Source organism: Protomyctophum parallelum (genome assembly GCF_964188405.1).
Source record: "Protomyctophum parallelum genome assembly, chromosome: 11".
In the NCBI taxonomy this organism is placed as follows: domain Eukaryota; kingdom Metazoa; phylum Chordata; class Actinopteri; order Myctophiformes; family Myctophidae; genus Protomyctophum; species Protomyctophum parallelum.
The window spans coordinates 14,019,273-14,040,190 of NC_139707.1; the positions used below are offsets into that span (position 1 = coordinate 14,019,273).

At 42.8% G+C, this 20,918-nt stretch overlaps 2 protein-coding genes across 2 annotated transcripts in view; both read right to left on the reverse strand.

Moving 5' to 3' along the window:
- LOC310867219 (collagen alpha-3(VI) chain-like) overlaps window positions 1-20,918 on the reverse strand; it is a 98,046-nt gene that overhangs the window by 64,197 nt on the left and 12,931 nt on the right. Inside the window, exons 2-6 of the mRNA XM_083777107.1 lie at window positions 18,602-18,717; window positions 14,002-14,598; window positions 12,760-13,353; window positions 10,520-11,146; window positions 9,801-10,391 (exon numbers count right to left, since the gene is read on the reverse strand). Coding sequence (XP_083633233.1) covers window positions 9,801-10,391; window positions 10,520-11,146; window positions 12,760-13,353; window positions 14,002-14,598; window positions 18,602-18,686 — 2,494 coding nt within the window. The 5' untranslated portion in view covers window positions 18,687-18,717. The remainder of the gene's footprint in view (window positions 1-9,800; window positions 10,392-10,519; window positions 11,147-12,759; window positions 13,354-14,001; window positions 14,599-18,601; window positions 18,718-20,918) is intronic.
- Window positions 380-9,661, reverse strand: LOC310866396 (collagen alpha-3(VI) chain-like; the record flags this gene model as incomplete). Its single annotated transcript, XM_083776002.1, has 10 exons — window positions 9,085-9,661; window positions 6,787-7,386; window positions 6,014-6,622; window positions 4,846-5,439; window positions 4,084-4,668; window positions 3,351-3,953; window positions 2,675-3,262; window positions 1,972-2,571; window positions 1,168-1,767; window positions 380-1,002 (listed from the first exon to the last, which is right to left on the reverse strand). Exons 1-10 carry the CDS (start codon window positions 9,461-9,463, stop codon window positions 380-382), a joined length of 5,781 nt encoding a protein of 1,926 aa, XP_083632128.1. The 5' UTR covers window positions 9,464-9,661.

Here is a 20,918-nt window from a genome sequence, read left to right on the forward strand (position 1 = left end):
TGTGTTCAGATAGAATTGGACAGCTGCATCTCTGCTGTACTGAACCAATGACACACGATCTTTGTTCTCACCCACATTCAGGGTCTCTACCGCTCTCTGGACAAAGTCACGAATTGCTGGGAATCCATTTCTTGTGCCATCGGATCCATCCAGTAAGAACACAACATCCCTTCCGGGAGTACTGCGCTCAACTAGGGAACATGAAATTTACATTACTATAGGGTTCATGTGTGTGGTGACATGTGAAACAAAGGTCATTTGACCTGATCACATCAATTAGCTGACCTTTTAAAGTGGTGCAACTACTTGGACTAAGTTCAAACTGAAAGAAAACTAAATGTAGACACATTATTAAATTAAAAGACACTCTGGGTGTTTGTTAAACAATGGTCAGTGTCTTACCAGTTACTGTTGGAGTCATGGGTATAGCCCTCACAATGACTGTGCTCATGGCAGCGGACAGCTGCTCTTGGACGTTGGGGAGGTCAGTGAATTCAGACACTGCAATAGCATAACTAGGCTCATAGGATATCCTCTGCAGTTCTCTGCTGTCAGAGCTGTTGCTTCCAATTCCAAACACAACAATGCCCTGCTCTTTGAGAGCAGATGCTGGTGTATCTACATTGTCAAAAGACCTTCCACCATTCAGCAGTATCAGCATCTGTGGAACACCTTTCAGACGCCTGCTTCCAGAGGAGGCAGTAAAGACGTTGTCCCTGACGTACTGGAGGGCTGCCCCAGTGTTGAGGGGTCTGCCTCCTCTGTGCCTCAGGCCTCTGACTGTGTCCACAATATCGGTTTTTGTGGTGTATGTGTTCAGATTGAAGTGAACCTCTGCATCTCTGCTGTACTGGGCCACAGAAACACGGTCTTTGTTTTCACCAATGTTCAAGTTCTCCACCACTCTCTGAACAAAATCACGCATGGCAGGGAATCCATACCTTGTGCCATCAGACCCATCCAGAAGGAATACTACATCCCTTCTGGCAGTGTCATCATCAACTGGGGAAGCAAAGACAGACATGTCAGATAAACTAGATTGAAATGGAGCAGAACACAATCATCAGTGCTGGAGATGTTTTACTACTTCTTCAGTGTCCCCTAAACTTGCCTGTAACAAATATGTTTTCCTCTACCACCAGAAAAAGGACATGCCTGTGAACATACCTAACACAGTTGGTGATTCAGGAGTAACCTCAACAATCACTGTTTCCATGGAAGAGCGAAGTTTCTCCTGGACACTGGGGAGGTCAGTGAAGTCAGACACAGACACAGCATTACTGGGCTCTTGGGCTATCTTTTGCAGTTCCCTAGCATCAGAGCCCCTGGTTCCAATTGCAAAGGTCAAGACTCCCATCTCTTTGAGAGCAGAGGCTGGTGTGTCAACCTTGTCAAAGGACCTTCCGCCAATCAGGGCAATTAGTAACTGTGGCGCACCTTCCAGGCGCCTGCTTCCAGCGGAAGCGGTGAAGACATTGTCTATCAAATACTGGAGAGCTGCTCCAGTGTTGAGGGGTCTTCCACCTTTGTGCCTCATGCCTCTGACAATGTCAAGGATATCGCTCTTTGTTGTGTATGTGTTCAGATAGAATTGGACAGCTGCATCTCTGCTGTACTGAACCAATGACACACGATCTTTGTTCTCACCCACATTCAGGGTCTCTACCGCTCTCTGGACAAAGTCACGCATTGCTGGGAATCCATTTCTTGTGCCATCGGATCCATCCAGTAAGAACACAACATCCCTTCCGGGAGTACTGCGCTCAACTAGGGAACATGAAATTTACATTACTATAGGGTTCATGTGTGTGGTGACATGTGAAACAAAGGTCATTTGACCTGATCACATCAATTATCTGACCTTTATCTTTTAAAGTGGTGCAACTACTTGGACTAAGAAAACTAAATGTAGACACATTATTCAATTAAAAGACACTCTGGGTGTCTGTTAAACAATGGTCAGTGTCTTACCAGTTACTGTTGGAGTCATGGGTATAGCCCTCACAATGACTGTGCTCATGGCAGCGGACAGCTGCTCTTGGACGTTGGGGAGGTCAGTGAATTCAGACACTGCAATAGCATAACTAGGCTCATAGGATATCCTCTGCAGTTCTCTGCTGTCAGAGCTCCTGCTTCCAATTCCAAACACAACAATGCCCTGCTCTTTGAGAGCAGATGCTGGTGTATCGACATTGTCAAAAGACCTGCCACCATTCAGCAGTATCAGCATCTGTGGAACACCTTCCAGACGCCTGCTTCCAGAGGAGGCAGTAAAGACGTTGTCCCTGACGTACTGGAGGGCTGCCCCAGTGTTGAGGGGTCTGCCTCCTCTGTGGCTCAGGCCTCTGACCTTGTCCACAATATCAGTTTTTGTGGTGTATGTGTTCAGATTGAAGTGGACCTCTGCATCTCTGCTGTACTGGGCCACTGAGACACGGTCTTTGTTTTCTCCGACATTCAGTCTGTCCACCACTCTCTGAACAAAATCACGCATGGCAGGGAATCCATTCCTTGTGCCATCAGACCCATCTAGAAGGAATACTACATCCCTTCTGGCAGTATTATCCTCTACTGAGGAAACGAAGATAGACAAGATGTCAGACAAATTGTGTCTGTAGACAGCTAAAGTATTTTTTTTTACTATGTTAGATTCAACACTCTGCATTTGGCTTACCAGGCATTGTTTCCTCTTCTGCTGTTACTTGACTAAGATGTGTCAGCAAACTTTGCTGAATGTTACTAAGATTAGCAAAGTCAGGAACTGAATAAGCGTATTCTTGGTCTGAGGAAATGGTTTTAAGCTCAACCGGATTTGTCATTCTTGAGCCAATAGCAAACGTAATAATTCCTTCGTTTTTTAGTGCATTCGCTGGGCCTCTGGGAAAATCTCTTGATCTACCTCCAGCCAGTACAATAAGTATCTGTGTAGCACCTTCATCACGTCGACTCCCAGCATTTGGAACAAAGATACTATCCTTCACAAACTGTAGTGCTGTACCAATATATTGTGGCCTTCCACCTTTTGGTTTTAGGTTTGTTACATGGTTCAGAAGATTGTCTTTCGTCTTATAAGTATTCAAGTTGAAGTTGACCTCAGCATTGTTACTATACTGCACTACAGCAACTTGATCTTTTCCTTGGTCCACATGTAGGGTACCCACAACCTTTGCAACAAAGTCACGTATGGCTGTGAATCTATTCCTAACGTCATCAGATCCGTCAAGAAGGAAGACAATATCTCTTTTCCCACTGGGTCCTGAAACTAAGATAAACAGTCTCCAGTCAATTACATTAAACCATGTACGATTTGAATATGCACTATGAAAAAATGTATGGTGTGATTAACTCACCTACACCAGGGCTGACTGTAACTTTGACAGATGCAACATCTGAAAGCAACTGCTGTCTCACAACACTAAGGTCAGAAATGTCATTGATAAAGTATGCCTCTCCGGGACTGAGAGCCAGGCTCTTCATCTCTGACCTATCTGCCTTATTAACCCCAACAGCAAAAAGCACAACTCCAGCAGTTCTCAGATGATCTGATGGAATTAGGACATCATCTTCCGATTTTCTCCCGCTCAACAGAATTAATATCTGGGGGATGCCTTCTTGGGCTCTGCTCCCAGAGGGGGCAATGAACACATTGTTTTTCACATATTCAAGCGCTCCCCCAGTCTTAGTGGTCCTCCCTCCTTTAAGACTGAAATGGCTTATATGATTCAAGATATCTCTTTCTGATGAATATGTATTTAGGAGAAAATCAGCAGTGGGTTCATCGCTGTACTGAATTAAAGCAACTTGTGCTCTGCTGGGCCCAATTTCTATTTGTTTAACAAACCGTCTGACAAAGTCCTGAATTTGTTTTACACTTCTCAGCATTTCATCAGATCCATCAAGGAGAAAAACAATGTCCGCATTTTGGAGATCTATTTTTGATAGATCAGAATCGTCTGAAATGGATACAAACAAACATTACAAGGACACTATAGTATATGCACGGATGATGCTGTTTATGTATAACTAAATATTCTATTTAATACAAACATATGCAAAGTGTAATGATCTCCTTTTATTTCTTACCTACAACAGTTGTAAATTCTGTTGTTTCATGAGAACCACTCATGACGGTTTCCAAAGATGAATGTATGCTGTTAAGACTTTTGAAGTCTGTGACAGAAAATGAATAAGCTGGTGTAAAGGACATAGTCTGTAATTCCAGTGTGTCACCATTCTTTGTTCCAATGCTAATGGTCCTTATACCATTGTCCCTAAGAGACTTCGCTGGACTCCTTACATCATCGCTTGATCTGCCACCACTGAAGACAAACAAATACTGAGGCACACCATCTCCATGTCTGCCACCAACAGATGCCGCAAAGACACTGTTTCTGACAAACCCCAATGCTCTGCCAGTGTTGAGGGGTCTGCCCAACTTATGCCTCATTGTTTTTATGATGTTCAGCACATCGCTCTTGGAGGAATATGAATTCAAATAGAAATTGGCTTTGGCATCTCGGCTGTATTGAACAACTGCCACCTGGTCCCTGTTTGCCTCGAGAGTCAAGCTCTCAACAATTTTCTCAATAAAGGCACGTATGCCCTCAAAGCCATTTCTAGAGTCATATGACCCGTCAATAAGAAATACTACATCCTTTTTATCAGAACCTGCAACGAAGACAAAGAATTTCAGAAGTAAACAAATGGTCCCTGTCAGCTTTAATTACAGTCCTGACAGACATTGACTTAAAATGCAAGAAAAATATTATTCAATCAAAGCAGGGATGACAATGATTTAAATAATAAATCCATCCTTTACGGAACAGGATTCAGAGAACATCTTACCAAATGTTTGTGTGGGAGCGGTTGGTTGTGTTTGGTATGAAGCCTCCTTTAACAATGACAACACATCCTGCTGAGCAGATGGAAGGTCCTCATAGTCGGTGACAGAGAGGGCATAATTAGGCTCATGAGATATGGTCTGTAGCTCTAATGTGTCTGCATCAGCCGTACCAATGCCAATTGAGATGACACCAAACTCTTTCAACTCTCTGACAGGGATCAGTATGTCATCTCCAGATCGTCCACCACTCAGCAGCACCAGTATCTGTGGAACCCCCTCGAGATGTCTGCTTCCGGACAGAGGGGTTAAAACTCCATCCTTCACATACTGTAGAGCCACTCCAATATTGAGAGGATATCCTCCTTTGTGTCTTAAATCACTTATTGCTTTGAGGACATCATCTTTCGTTGAGTATGATTTCAAATTGAAATCGATTTCCGCTGTGTCACTGTACTGGACCACAGACACGCGATCTTTGCCTGTGTCAACATTCAGGTTTGCTACTATTCTCTGCACAAAGTCTTTAATGGCAGGGAATCTTCTCCGGGAATCATCACAACCATCAAGTAAAAACACTACATCTCGTCTGTTGTTATCTGTGGCAATACAAACAGTCATACCAAAGGATTATTACTGATGGAAGTTTTATTTTTCTTCATGATCGTGAACACGATATCAATGTGTTGTATATTCTATACAGGCAGTGGTTTCCACCCTCTCTTATATCTGACAAAAGCTGAGATCCCCCAATGCACGCACACACTTATGTACAGTACCAACAATATGTACAGTACCTCTCGTACGACGAATAGTGATAATAGCCCATCAAGCTCACAATGCAATGTGACACATTGTGAGCTTATAGATCTGCTATATTTGCTTCTTTTTTTTAATGTTCACGTTTTCTGACCATAATATGACATGCCCAAAATAGGGATGCCAGGTTGAATGTGGTTAAACAATGTTATTTATGTGCTTCACAATGATGGTACATTGCAGGAGTTACACGATAATAGATTATGTATGACAAGTTAGACTGATATCACACTGACAACATACAGATAGATGTTGAAAGTAAGAAAAATAATGCAATATGTTTCAAATTTCCAAATAGACTAGGCCCACCCGACCCTAGGTTGGGAAGCACTATTGTGATAGTTATGCTCTTACCATAATTTGATGGCATACTTGCAGGCAGTTTGGCTTTCTCAATGGCAGACAATATTTGCTGGTGAAGGCCTGCGAGATCATTTATGTTTGAGGCAAAGAAAGCTTGACTGGGCTCATGTGAAATAGTTTGAAGCTCCAGTGTGTCTGCATTCCTTAGTCCCACCACAAATGCCATCACACCAGTTCCTTCTAGATTTGTAACAGCATTTCTGACATCATCGCTGGACCGACCTCCAGTCAACAGAATCAGAATCTGAGGGACTCCCTCATGATGCCTACTTCCAGAGGAGGCAGTAAAGATGTTGTCATTGACATACTGTAGGGCTGCCCCGGTGTTGAGGGGTCTGCCTCCTTTATGTCTCAGACCCTGTATAGTGTTAACAATGTCCTGTTGTGTGTTGTAAGTGTTCAGATAGAACTGGACAGCTGGGTCTCTGCTGTACTGAACCACCGAGACACGATCTTTGTTCTCATTCACATCGAGTTTCTCCACCACTCTCTGAACAAACTCAACCATTGGTTCAAATGCATTCTGCATTTCATCAGAGCCATCCAGTAAAAACACAATATCCCGTCCAACAGATTCAGCTTTTTCTATGGATTCAAGAACTATATATAGACAAGAACTCTCAGTTAGAGTAGAATTCTCAATCTTAAAATATGGATTGTTAATAGACAACAACAAAACACTGAATGAGGCCAATATCAGGAAACATCTTCACACATCAAACATTAAAGGTGAGAAAGACAGAATAAAAATAAAAAGATCTTACCCAATACATTTTGTGCTTTAAGTCTTGGCTGACGAGGCACTCTTTTCACAAATGACACAAGTTGTTGCTGGATGCTCTGAAGTTCATCAAACCGAGGGACAGAGAATGAATAGGCAGGGGTGTGTGCAATCATTTGCATCTCTAATAAGTCTGCACTCCTTGGTCCTACACTGAATGGAACAATGTGATCTTGTTTAAGAGCTGCAGCAGCACGTGCAACATCATCCTGTGATCTCCCTCCACTCAAAATAATCAATATCTGGGGGACACCTTCTTGATGCCGACTCCCCAAGGACTTAACAAAAACATTATTCCTCACATAGTTGAGTGCTTCTCCAGTGTTACGAAGGCTGCCCCCTTTATGCTGTAGCTGTCGGATGGAGCTAAGAAGGTCTTGTTTTTCCATGTATGTGTTGAGATTGAAATGGGTCTGTGGCTCTCTGCTGTACTGAACTACAGAGACACGGTCCTTGCTCTCTCCAACACTTAGGGTCTCTACCACTTTTTGGACAAAATCACGCATCTCTGAGAATCCATTCCTAGTGTCATCTGACCCATCCAATAGAAACACTATGTCTCTTTGTGTAGCATCTAATTCAACTAGGGGGAGAAATGGAAAGAACCTGTTTAGGAACCATTCAAGCATTAAGATGACAACATACGTTATCTTTGAACTACTAAATGCATTCATTGTTCAGCAATGATACACAATATTATGCTTGTTTTAACGTCAAACCACATGCTTATATACAACATACCAGTTCATGCAAAGAAAATGGCAATACAATGGCAGAATATTTAAAAACATTTTAGATAAAGACTTGTTTGAAACACTTGAAATTAGCTATGAGATAAGGAAAAACACCCCTTCTCCACAATTAAAGGGGGACAAAGAGGAGACAAAAGAGAACCTATGAGCAACTGGCAATATTCAGTCAATGATACGATTATCATTGGCTCAAGGAAGAGCGTATGATTAAAGTGTGCGAACATTCGTTGATGTCAAGCATTCAAGAGAGGATCTCCAATGTATAAGAAATGGCCAAAAGGAATGCAAACACAATAAACTTGTGTCCTCACATGCATGAAGCAGTTTGAGGACAATGAAACTCATCGACTGATTCTCTTCCAAAAGATAATGCAGTTTCATTAAAACCATCAAACTTTAAGACCAGTTATCTATAGTATAAATGCATGGCATCTAAGGAGGTCATCTTGATTCTCAATCTTGAATCAATGACATGTCTTACCTATAATGGTGGGGGGTTCAATTTCCATTTTTGACTGGACAAATGCAAGGATCTCTGGCTGTATAGACAAGAGTTCACCAAAGACAGTCAGGTTGAAAAGAAATCTGGAGGAGTAGGCAATTTTCCAAAGCTCTTCCTCTTTGGCGTTCTTCATTCCAATGGCAAAAGAAAGAACCCCGAGATGTTTCAGGCTGGATGCAGTGTCTGTGACGTCATCACTGGACTCCCCGCCGGTCAACAAAAACAGAACCTGAGGAACGCCCTCTAGGCGTCTGCTCCCAGATGAAGTGGAAAACACATAGTCTCTGACGAAATGAAGAGCAGCTCCCGTGTTCCGTAGAGTTCCTCCTTTGTGGCGCAGGCTTCTCACGGCATAGACGATAGCCTTTTTTGATTGGTGAGTAGTTAAGTTGAAGTAAGCTGTGGCACGGTCACTGTAATGCACCACAGCTACTCTGACATTGTCCCCATCGATTTCTAGCTCTTCTACCATTCTTCTGATGAACTCTCGCATGGCTGGCAGTCCATTTCTGGAGTCATCTGAACCATCAAGGAGAAACACTATGTCCCTTTTGGTGCCATCTGTATCAACTATGTGATAGATAGAAATGGACTGGCTGTTTAAGACTTAAATACATTTTGGAGAACATTTTAGAAAGAAACGTATTTGACAATGCTCATGCATATATATCAGCATGAGTGACAAGCTGGAAATTGAGGGTTGGTTGCTCCAGCCACTCTTCTGAAAGAATAATTGCTAACAGAACTACTAAGGAACCATCTTTTCATCAAAAAAGATGTCAGGAGAGGCACATTTCATCCACCAATGGTCAAATGAAAAAGAAATGTATGGAAATGATGGAAACATCATAGCAATACAAGAAAGAGTCTAGGCAGACAAATCAGAAACAAAATGGGAAGGAAATAAAATAATACAAAAGAAACTTTGATTAATCTGCAAAATCATGCAGGCTATTCAGGAGGTAAAGAACAGAGCACAGCTCTTTGAAAGAGAACAATATTGTATGCCATGTATTGAAATTCTTACCTGTTAAATCATGGACCGCAGAGGGCACAAGGACCACTGTGTCTTTTGACATGCTGAGTGTAGCAACAAGTTGTGACTGGATTGAGGGCAACTCAGAGAAATCAGTGACTTTATATGCAAAACCAGTGTTGAAACCAATCATTTCCATCTCTGAGAGACTGGCATTTCCCACTCCAACCCCAATGGAGACAATTTCACGTTCCTTAAGAGCCACAGCTGGTCCTTTAACACCATCTCTGGACTGCTTGCTACTCAGAAGAATCAGCACCTGAGGCACACCATCTAGTCTTCTACTCCCCGTGGAGGTGGTGAAGACATTGTGTCTCACAAACTGAAGAGCTTCCCCAGTATTGAGGCTCCTTCCACCCTTGTGCTTCATATTATTTATGGCATTGATAATGGCATCCTTTGTTTTGTGAGAGTTCAGATAAAAATTGGCCTCTGGCTTTTCAGCATATTGAACCAAAGAGACCCTGTCTCTGTTCTCACCCACAGACAGCCTCTCAATTATGCTCTTAACAAAGGCTTGTAATGCTGGGAAGCCATCTCTTGTGCCATCAGAACCATCCAGCAGGAACACAACATCTCTTTTTACACCTGTTTCACTATGGACTAAGACACAACAAACAGGCATTGTTGTGATACACTTGACCTTGGTACGGCGCCAAGAATGAAGCATCAGATGGAGCAAGACGAACAACACAGATTTTGCTTACCTTGTTCTATGACAGTCTGTAGCTGATCCTTGGGAAGGCTCACATAGGTATTGAGCTGCTGTTGGACAGTGTCAAGCTCACTGAATTCCTTCACATTGAAGGCAAAAGCGGGGTTGTGGGAAATGTCCTGAATCTGCTTCGGGTCTGCGTCCTTCACACCAACACCAAATGGCACCACTCCATCTGTCTTCAGGGCACCAGCAGGTTCTTTCACACTATCCTTTGACTTGCCTCCAGTCAGAACAATCAAAAATTGGGGAACATTTTGTCCTGCACGACTGCCATACTGCTCAGACAAGATGGTGTCCTTCATGAAGTTCAGGGCAGCTCCTGTGTTTAGGCTTCTCCCCCCAGCCAGTTGTAAACCACTTACAGCTCTGAGCACATCATCTTTGGTTTGATGGGTGTTGAGGTAGAAATTGGGAGTTGGCCTTTCACTGTGTTGGACAACTGAAATTCGCACTTTGTCAATTCCAATATCAAGTGGCTCAATGACTCTGGTGATGAAATCCCGGATGTAGGGGAAATCAGTACGAACATTGTCCCTGCCATCAATCAGGAAGGCAACGTCCCTCTCAGCTCCTGTGACAACTGAAAGAAAAGAAGCACATAGTGACAATGTAACTATTCATATTCAACACGTTGTGATCTGAGGTTTAGATCAGTACAAAATCCTCATTCACTCACTGTACTTGTCTTACAATAAAAGTAGAACTCACCAGTTTCTTCATATTCACCAACAGTCTGTTCTGTGTCACCAACAACTGTTATCAGTGGTGTATAGATTTGGATAGCAACATCTGGCAAGCTAGAGAAGCTGCTTTCATGGTAAGCCAAGTTTGGAACAAAGGCCACTGCACTCAGTAAGTCAGGATCTGCCTGTCCAGAACTGACTGTGAAGGTCAGAACTCCAGCCAAAGCTGTTTTGTCTGCAACACTTTTGACTTGATCATTGGCCGGGCCACCAGTGATCAGAATCAGCACTTGCTGGACACCCTGCCTCTTCCGTGACCCAGCAGAACGCTGGAACATGTTGGTCAGGGCGTGTTCCATGGCAGCTCCCGTGTTCACGATTGAGCCTCCACTCAGCCTGAGATTATTGATACCATCCAGCACTTCTTGCTTAGTACGGTGGGTGTTCAGATAGAATTCAATCCTTGGACGCTCAGCAAATTGCATGAGGCCAATCTGAACTCGGTCAGGATTCACCTCTAACTGGTTGACCACTCTGGTCATGAACTCCTTCACGTATGGCAGGTTTCCGCTTCCCACATAACTGGAGCCGTCAACAAGGAACACAATGTCACGGACAACTCTTTGAGTCTGTACTGTTGTAATCTCCACCACTGAAGGAAAAGACAAAGCACAAAACAAATGTTCAAATATCACTCTCCTCGGATTAGAGTTCTTTTCTTTTGGGATATCCTGTAACTTCCATCAATGTGTCTGGTCTACAACACATATCACCTGGATTTACATGATTTCTGTCTGTCTTCACACTTCACAGTACAATAATAAAAGCACAAAACTGACACCAATGAGAATGAAAAGTTTCAAATAAAAATTGTATTATTTTTATTAATGCTTTAATTAAGAAATGTTAGATGCAGGATAGTTTCATGTATCCAGACAGTCAGAGAACAGAGATATTCGCCTGATACTGATACATCTGGGGAAATATAATTCATAGGGGTGACTAGAACAGCAGAGACCAGACATATCAGTAGGCGGAGATCTCCAATCATCTTTCTAAATGTTTTTTTTGTGGCTTTTGCCTTTATTTTATGGAGGGACAGACAGTAGGATGACAGGAAATGGGGAGAGAGATGGGGGGTGACATGCAGTAAAGGCCGTCGGAATCGGGAGTCGAACCCGCGGCACACTGCCAGACTGGATTACCAGCCAAGGTGCCTGGACCACTGAGCCATGGCCCAGGCCTCCAATCATCTTTCTACATGAGATTAGACAGATAACTAATCAACCTGTGTAGGTTAATGTAACTCCAAAGAGTGTACAACTGGAACCAAATGGACATGTGTACACTCATCAGAGTTGAATGACTGTCAAGAGCAGTGGTTCCCAAATTGGGGGTTGGGTTTGAGGGGGTCCCCAGATGATTAGCTTAATGTGCAACATTGTTGTTTCTAGCTGAACAGTAAACAAACTAACATACAATATAATTGTATAAAGGCTATCTGCACATTTCTAAAGTTAATATTTAATTATCTTTTTAATACATATTGGCCAAATTGTCAAATATTACGTAAGAAAGAGCCAAGGCAAACGTTGTGAAAATAGCTGATCTACAAGCTCACAACGCCTTGCAGTAGTGAGCTTGTAATTCGGCTATTTTCACAATATTTAGCTGTGGAACAGAGTCAAAGAAATGTAATGCCTACAATTCGTGCTTGTCAGGGTGGGGGGTCCCCAGTTCAAATTTGATTATGTTGCGGGTTCGCAGTCTGAAAACTTTTGGAACCCTTAAGCTACACTATCTATGTACATGAAAATCTGTACAAAAATATAGCTGCAAGCCGCGATAACAGGCATAACTTATGCCTCGTCTGTCAGTATGGTTGGGGTACGGACAGCTGCAATACCACTGGCTGGACTAAAGTGGCGATGTTGAGCAGCCTAAAAGGGCATATTGCTTGGTCCCGTTTTATTGTTGCTTGCAGCTATATTATTTCAAATGATATATTTTTTTAAATCACAAAAACATTTGTCTTAAGTTAACATGTAAGTTATGTAATGTTTTTTTCTTTTAATTTTAAGTAGTGAAAATACCAGATCTACAAGTTCACAACAAATCACATTAAGACGTGTTGTGTAAATCATCTATTTTCGATAGTTTAGGTCCTGGGAATACATACAAGTTCTCTTTTTGGTCTCGACCAAAACATGTGGGAACCACTGACCTAGAGAAACCACAGGATATTTTTAGACAGTTGGAGCATACCTGTCTCAGTGGGTCCTTCTGGCACCACTACACCCGTCAGAGTGGAAAGTGGTGAAATAATCATCTTGGGGTTGCGAAGCAGCATGCGGAAGTCCTTCAGCATGAAGACCAAGTTCTCATCGAAGGCAATCCGTTTCAGTTCCTGCTCATCAGCAGACTTAGAACCTGCGGCCAGGGTCAGAACCCCCATGCGTTGGAGGGCCTCGGCAGGCTGGTCAACACTGTCACTGGATCTTTTGCTGGTCAGCAGCAGCACGAGCTGGGGCACACCCTGCTGAATACGGCTGCCCTTGTCAGCTCGAAGCATGTTTGTTCTCACAAAGTCCAAGGCAGCACCGATGTTCACTGTCTGACCGGGTCTGGGCTTGATTCTGCCCAAAGCAGCAGTGAGTTCTTCTTTGGAGCCATAGGTGTTCAAGTCCATCTCCAGTCGAGGGGCATTACTGAACCCAGTAACACCCACTTGCACCTCATCCGGTCCGATTGGCATGGCATCAACAAACCTCCTGATGAACTCTCGCATGGAGTTGATGATTGTGGCCCCCATCGTACTGTCAACGAGGAAAATGATGTCTCGCTTTCCAACTTCCAACGCTGAAAGACAACAAAAAGTTGCATCAATGCTGGAATTCAAGCAATAGAAAAATTTGACATCTGTTTGTCCTCTAAAATAGGAAAATAAGAAAGAGGATTCTATTGATAATTAAATGTATTAAACATAATTGATACATATAATAACAAAATATAGTTTGAAGAGAAATCACGTAATTCATTGAATAGATTTAGTCTTCTTTGTAAATATCAAAATAATTATTTATATTGGAAGTAATTTTATTTATATTTTAACAGTTTTTTATTAAATAATGAGTATGAAATGTGAAAAATCCTGGGTTCCAGGATGAAGCAAAAATGATAATAAGAAAGGAAAGCAATGATGGTAAGGTTCTTACACATCAGGAGCGTGACAGATTGAATTATGCGAAAATGTGTTCACATCAAACATTACCTATTTGATTACCTAGTTACCTAGTTGATGTGTAAAATTGACCATGTTTAATATTTGTGTTTTGTGTGGATAAATTAACACTCCCTGTGTGTGGACCTTAATATAATTATAAACTGTTCTTACCTGGCACATTACAAGATTCATATTATAACCTCTTTCTCGTGTTTTGCAAGAAGCCCCATTCCACAACCATTCCCACCACCAACTCCCACCCCGTTTGCAGAAAAGTTACATACCTTCTGTGAACTCATTCTGAACGACAATGGTGCGCTGGGCCACCCCGTTAATGTATGGGAGCAGCTGGTCACCCATACCTGCCAGCGATCGGAAATCGGGGGCTGACAGAACAAAGCTCTTATCTGTTGCAACTGTCTCCAGATCAGCGGTGGCAGAGCTACCGACCACCACACCAAACGTCAGAACGTTGGCTTGTTTAAGGGCCCTGTCGCCTGCACCGGTATCATCGGTGGATGACCCAGCACTGATTACCACCACAGCCTGGGGCACGCCCTCCTCCGCCCTGCCCCCGGCTGACTGGCTCAACAGGCTCTCAGCCACCTCCTCCAAGGCCGCGCCAAGGTTTGACTCGTCACCCCCCGAGAAAGTGAGGCCTTTCAGAGCGCTCATGACGGCAGCTTTGGTGTCATAGCTATTTAGATAGAACTGAACCTCTGGGTCGTTGCTGTACAGGACCAGGGACACCCGAATAGTGTCCCTGCCCACGTCAAGGCCCTCTACGAGTCTCAAAGCCAAATCACGCACACGGGGGAAGTTTGCAGCTCCAACGTTCTGTGATGCATCGATTAAGAGTACTAGGTCGGCTGATTCTTGTGCTTTAAAGGGAGAGAGAGAGAGAGAGAGAGACAAAACAAAACAAAATGCAACATGTGAAAGCGTTAAAACAGTGAGAAAGAGAGGAAACAAGACAACGTGCTAGCACTTCTTTGCATGTGTAAATCAACATACATAGTGAACACAATTTGTCATAAAAACATCACAAAAGCACATTATACTGCATGTAGGCTGAACCAAGGAGTGAGGAAGTTATTCTCTGAGTTAACCACCTTATATATTTGAAGTGCGTCAAATAGTGATATGGCCAATCTACAACCTCAGAAGGCATTTGCGTTGTGAGTTTGTAGATCTGCTATTTTTGCAGAATATTCACCTATATTCGCTGAATGTTCATCTATTTTAACAGAACCCTAGTGGTTTGTGTGGTTAAGAGTACTCTTTACACGTGGTATAGTTTATAGATTTATAGGTTTGTGTGGTTAAGAGTACTCTCTAAACGTGGTATAGTTTGTAGATTTTAACTTTGAATTTGAATTTGAATAAGTTGGCACCCATCATAAAAGTGTAATGTGTTCATGTGAAATAAACAATACTCGTTATAAATACAATCGTACATGTATTACTTGTATTGTGTATCTAAAAATGGAAATAGAAGTATTCTAATGTAGTGTAGTCTTGAGTAACACACCATGGGCTATGGATTAGGTCTGCTATTCATATTTTATACACATAACTACTGTATAAACTATACATAACCTGTCCCTTGCCCTATCTCCATTGAGTTCAGCCACTCCATGCAGACTCATGTTACAGACCTCAGGTACATTGACCAGTCATGGCACTGTGGTCCATCCTTGCCGCTTTGCAGTTTCCTACTTTGTATTCAAGTCAAAATACAGAGGGACAGCGAGTGCATGTTGCTACCAGAACATGCACACACTCCTTCTGCAAATACAGCAAAATCCTGAGTCTAAATTAGAGTTAAAACTCAGGATTCTGCTGCAAATTAATGGATAAATGGAAGAGGTGTTCATTTGGATTTGTGTGCACACTAGACCAACAGTATAATCTCTTGATTCAATCTTTATCAGTATATGGTGGTTTATTATACTCACTCCTATTGAAGTTATAGATATATATATATATGTTCAATGTATTTCCTAAATCAACTCCGCTGCAGACCAAGGATGGATCCAGGCAGTTTCATCACTGTCCCAGTTATAGAACATTGCACATATTTAACACAGTTTTAGAGACAGTAACTGATGAAGACACACACAAGACACAAGCAGTGGTGGGTGGTTAGCTATTGTTAAAAGCTTGCTGACTTAATGTGGAGCGTTCGTCCTTGAAGGAGTCACTGACAACTGGTTCTCTCCTCGTGAGATTTGGTAGAAATGTCAGTTCATACACTAGATTTCCGTGAGGGTTTTGCTCACGTGTGTGTGTGTGTTTGCGTGCGTGCGTGCGCCCGTGCATACGTGCGTGTCTATGTGTGTACAAATATCTTGTTATATATTTGTAACGTATGCTGCTTATTTTGCCAATAAGCAATTCAGTAATTATTGTAATAACAAGCATTGGACTTTTCCCGTGACTTAGATGATCTCAGGTCATGCTCAAGCGTCCAGAAGTTCCTGTGACCTGGCTTTGCACAGACACACCTTTGCAGCCGTCATTGTCATCTCAAACCCTCATCTGAGATGCAATAGCAGTATCAATCACATGCAAACTGTGTGATTTAATAAAATATTATGGAGGTATTAAATTGGTGACAAACAAAAACAAGTGATGTTAATGTTGCTGGTGGATGTGAAGAAGGGTTATTGTGGTTAAAATACCCTTAAAAGACAACTTCACCCATTTTCAACATATCTTCATGTAATCGGTCCTCACTAATGTAATGATATACTCTGTGTCTCATAGGAGGGCTGACACTTCAGAAACCCGCCTACCAGTGACATCATCGTTAGGCAGATTTAGATTAGAACAATGGCTTCCATTATAGCATGCTAACTTTCCATGAATAGAAAGCCTGCAGTTTCTATTGGCTTGGATTCCCCATCGAAGATGTCACTGGTAGGCTGGGTTCTGAACTGTGCAACAGCCCTCCTGAGACACAGAGTGAATAGACAAATTAGTGAGGACCAATTATATAAAGATAGGTTGAAAATGTGTGAAGTCGTCCTTTAAGTGTGTTAATAATCGGCTCTTGTTATGGCCACATGAAGCTGCTTCTTCTTGGACATGTGGGCACATTAGTATGGTAGTGACACAGGCCCCCTCTCTGTTACCTGGCCCACCTTGTCCCACTTGCCTGGCCTCGATAGCCATTGGAGGCTCCCCTGCTCGGGTCACTGCACCACAAAGCGCAACCACTAAATCTTGTATTATGTCCCGCAAGGCCGGGAAAGTGTCTACGCTGAACATGTGAGTGTCATGGGGCGTGCTAGCCATGTCCCTGAGCTCCCAGTCCACTGCGTCTTGGACGCCCACTGAGAACACCTCCACACCCGCCAGGTGCAGCACCTGCGCCGGCTCAGTCACATCATCCTGGGAGCGCCCGTCGGTCAGTACCACCACCAGCTGGGCCACTCCCTCTGCAGCACGGCTGCCCGACGCCATGGTTAAGTGAGCCCCGATCAGGAAGTCCAGGCCGAGGCCAGTCCTGGTGCCACCGCCACGGTAGGTCATGGTGTGGATGTGCGCCAGGACTCCCCGCGTTGATGGGTAGGTATTAAGCTGGAACTCGGTTCGGGGCGAGCTGTTGTACTGCACAAGGGCGAACTTAAAGTCGTCCCTGCCGCCCCCGTGCAGGGCTTCGACCACGCTGTACAGAAACTGTCTGACATGTTCAAAGTTCTCCTGTCCAATACTCCAGGACGAATCCACTAGAAAGTATATATCGGCAGGCAGCCCTTGTGCACAATCTTCAAAAGAGAAAATCCATAGTTTTGAGGACTTTTTCACTCAGCAACTACAAAAGCCAAGTCCAGTGATATGAATGAATGTTTCGTCTTGTTTAGTTTTGCTGCCAAATGCCAGCACTGCTTATGAATGCAACCGTAATCTGATTGGAATCTGGTAGCATAATTTTGTTCTCTGCTGTTCAATACTGAAGCCAAGAATCCAAAGCATCCCACTGGACTTGCTTCCTTTACTCTTCTAGACACTGTATGTCTGGTTGATCTTTCACTAAATATACATTTTGTTGTGATTTTCTGGTCTGTAAACCGTTTTACTTTGTACCTGAACATATTCTGTCTCATGGAGAAAAAAGGGATTTGAGCATCGTTCCCAGCTCAACAACAATGCCCAGCAAAGGCACACTGTTGTTGTTTTTATTTTTCTTATTGCCTTGTTAAATATCTAATTTAAAAATCTAATAGTTGTAATGCACTTGAATAACTTCATTTTTCATCTCACTGATCTCTGCATTGCTTTGAATAGTACATATAACAGTATGATGCCCTTCAAGTAGGCTACTGTATGCAATAAGATCAATGGACGTTTGGGTCAATTTACAATGAAGTAAAGAGAGTGAGCATTGTTGAAAACTGAAAAGAAATATGATTTGACAGTCTTGATATCTCAGGTCATCTGATGAAAATACACTATCGGGTAGAAACCTTGTATCTCCACATTTCATCTTTTAGTTTTTTTTTTATAAATGAATGCCATATTTTATACTGTACTTTGTTGTATGACAGTGTCACGCTATAATAACGAAAATAGTGCAAGCTCACAAAGTGTTACAATGTGCAATGTAACACAGTTTGAGCTTACAGATCTGCTATTTTGGAAGATCTTTAACGCCATGCCCAAAATAGGGACGCCAGGTTGGAAAGTAAATGTAATCATCAACGAAAAGTATTAAAGTTTGTGACTAAATAATTACATTGGATCCACTGGACATACAAGTTCCATTTCCAAGTATGGAAATGGAACTTGTATGTCCAAGTGTTGGACATACAAGGTCGCCATGCGACAGTGACACTGTGCTTTCTTCACCTGGAAAGAAAAAAGTTGAAGTGAACTTACCATCCTGGGCATCAAGTCTGCGGACGTGTCCTGCAATCAGGACGCACAGGAGCGCGCACAGCGCTGATAACCGATGCTTCCTCATCTTCTACCACTGCAGCACCACACAGGAGAATCTGTCAGACAAGAACATAACATTACAATTTAAATATCTACAAGCTTTAGGAATCACAAAATTAAATCATTGTCCAAGTATGTGTTTTCCACATATCACGTATGCATGACTGTCTTGTTTCACTCACACACACGGGTAAACACGTAAAACGACGTGGAATCATATAAATGAAATATTTTAAAAAGCTAATAAAGAGGAAAGAAATCAAATGTAACAGATACAATGATTTAATAGGTAGTGGAGGAAGGCTACATATTTAAACCATGCTGGTTTAAAAGTTATGTATATATTCTTTTTAATTATTTTTTTTTATCCCACGATTTTGTAACCCAGTTTTTTTTTTCACCCAGTGCCAATTATCTAATGTAATCCAGGGCGCTACACTTCCTCTGCCAACCTGGGGGGGCAGCTGACTGACCTCATGCCTCCTTCTATTCATGAGGAGTCCAAGCTGCTTCTTTTCACCTGACAGAGGGGAATTTCCCCGGCCGGACGTAGCGCGTGGAAGGGACACGTTATTCCGACCAGTTCCTTTCCCCTCCATCAGGCGCCCCGGCTGGCCAGAGGGAGGTAGTTTTAGAGACCAGGATTACGGCATGTTTTTATGAGGGTATCTACCCTAGGGGACACGGGGAGAACATGCAAACTCCACACAGAAAGGCCCTATCGCCAACCCCCGCCTCGGGTATGGGCACTGATGACGCGGAGGAGGGAACACGCCGCCAGTGCCTAAAAGTTATGTCTTAATCATTTAGAGTTCCACCATGCACAAAACATACTGTACACAATATACCCAGATAAGAAATATATGAGCATTTGCGCCTGTCGTAGACATGCGCAGAGCAAGTTCAGTCAGGGAACCTCAGTCAGCGCGCCGGCCGTTAATTGGGCCACCGCAGCATCAGGCTCTCATCCACATGATTCACTCAGCCAATCACACGCTCACCCAATCTCTCATACCGGCTACTTTAACCGAAGGTTTTGCATTCATCATCCTGCTTGCTTGCTTGCTGCTGCTTTTTTGTATACTGTGCGCTGCTGTATACAAAGTGCTCACCCACCTCCACCCCAGCTACCACCTGTCGTTTTGGATATACTGTTTAGGTACGGGGGATTCAGAGTCCCTATGGTCGGGACTGATGCGCTTGACCTGAGTACCTAAAAAGCAGATCCAATACATCGTCAAACCATAATAAATATATTGCATTGATTATCCTATATTCAATAAATATATATATTACATCCTCCTTGAGTTGTCTGACTAAACAAACTGTAACCATCTCTAAAAAAGAAAACAAGGAAAAACTAAAAACACCCAAAGATGTATTTGTTGAGGGACGCTAGCACCTCCTATGACCAGCTTTGAGGATTTCTGTAGACACAAACATTGTTTTTCTACTAGTGTTTGTGTAAACACAAACATTGTGTAAACACAAACATTGAAGAAAAAAGTGAGGACGCAAATTGTGTTTGGCCAGAATGAGATGAGCACCCCTCACTTCACACGGGTGTGATTTCTTTATAATGTCTTGCCATTACAGTTGGAATTCCCCATGTCGGTAACTAGCAAATGATATGTTTCAAAAGCAGTTCACCACCGCGACCATCTTCTTCTCCCACATAACTTCCATTCCATTCAATAGAGAAGGTTTTCCTAAAGGTCTATCATTGGAAGCATGTCTGTATTCATGGACTATGTTGGTGTCACTGCTTCTTTCTCAGCAGCAGCACAACATTGTGTAACCTTCTTCAATGGGCCACCAGTGCATCCAGAGCTAAATTTAATCTTAAGCATTTAATCTTAGCACATCATAGAGAGAAAAATGAAGTCTCCTCCCAGCCCAGCCTCCACACAGCTGTTCAAAAGTGGAATGAGTAAACGGCCTTGCAGCGCTAACCACATCAACACCAAGCACAAGCAAATACCCCAGGGTTCAAGGTTTAAAGCAATAACAGCAGCACTTGTTTTGATTGTGTGCTGCTCCACCTGTATTTGTCTAAGAAAGATGTTTTATGACTTACTTCAGCCTCATGCAGCTGCACAGTTTTACACCTAGCTGCTCTACCACTGACACAGTGTTATACCACAGTGTTCAGAACAGACCTGTTCTATCACTCACACAGTGTTCAGAACAGATCTGTTCTATCACTCACACAGTGTTCAGAACAGACCTGTTCTATCACTCACACAGTGTTCAGAAC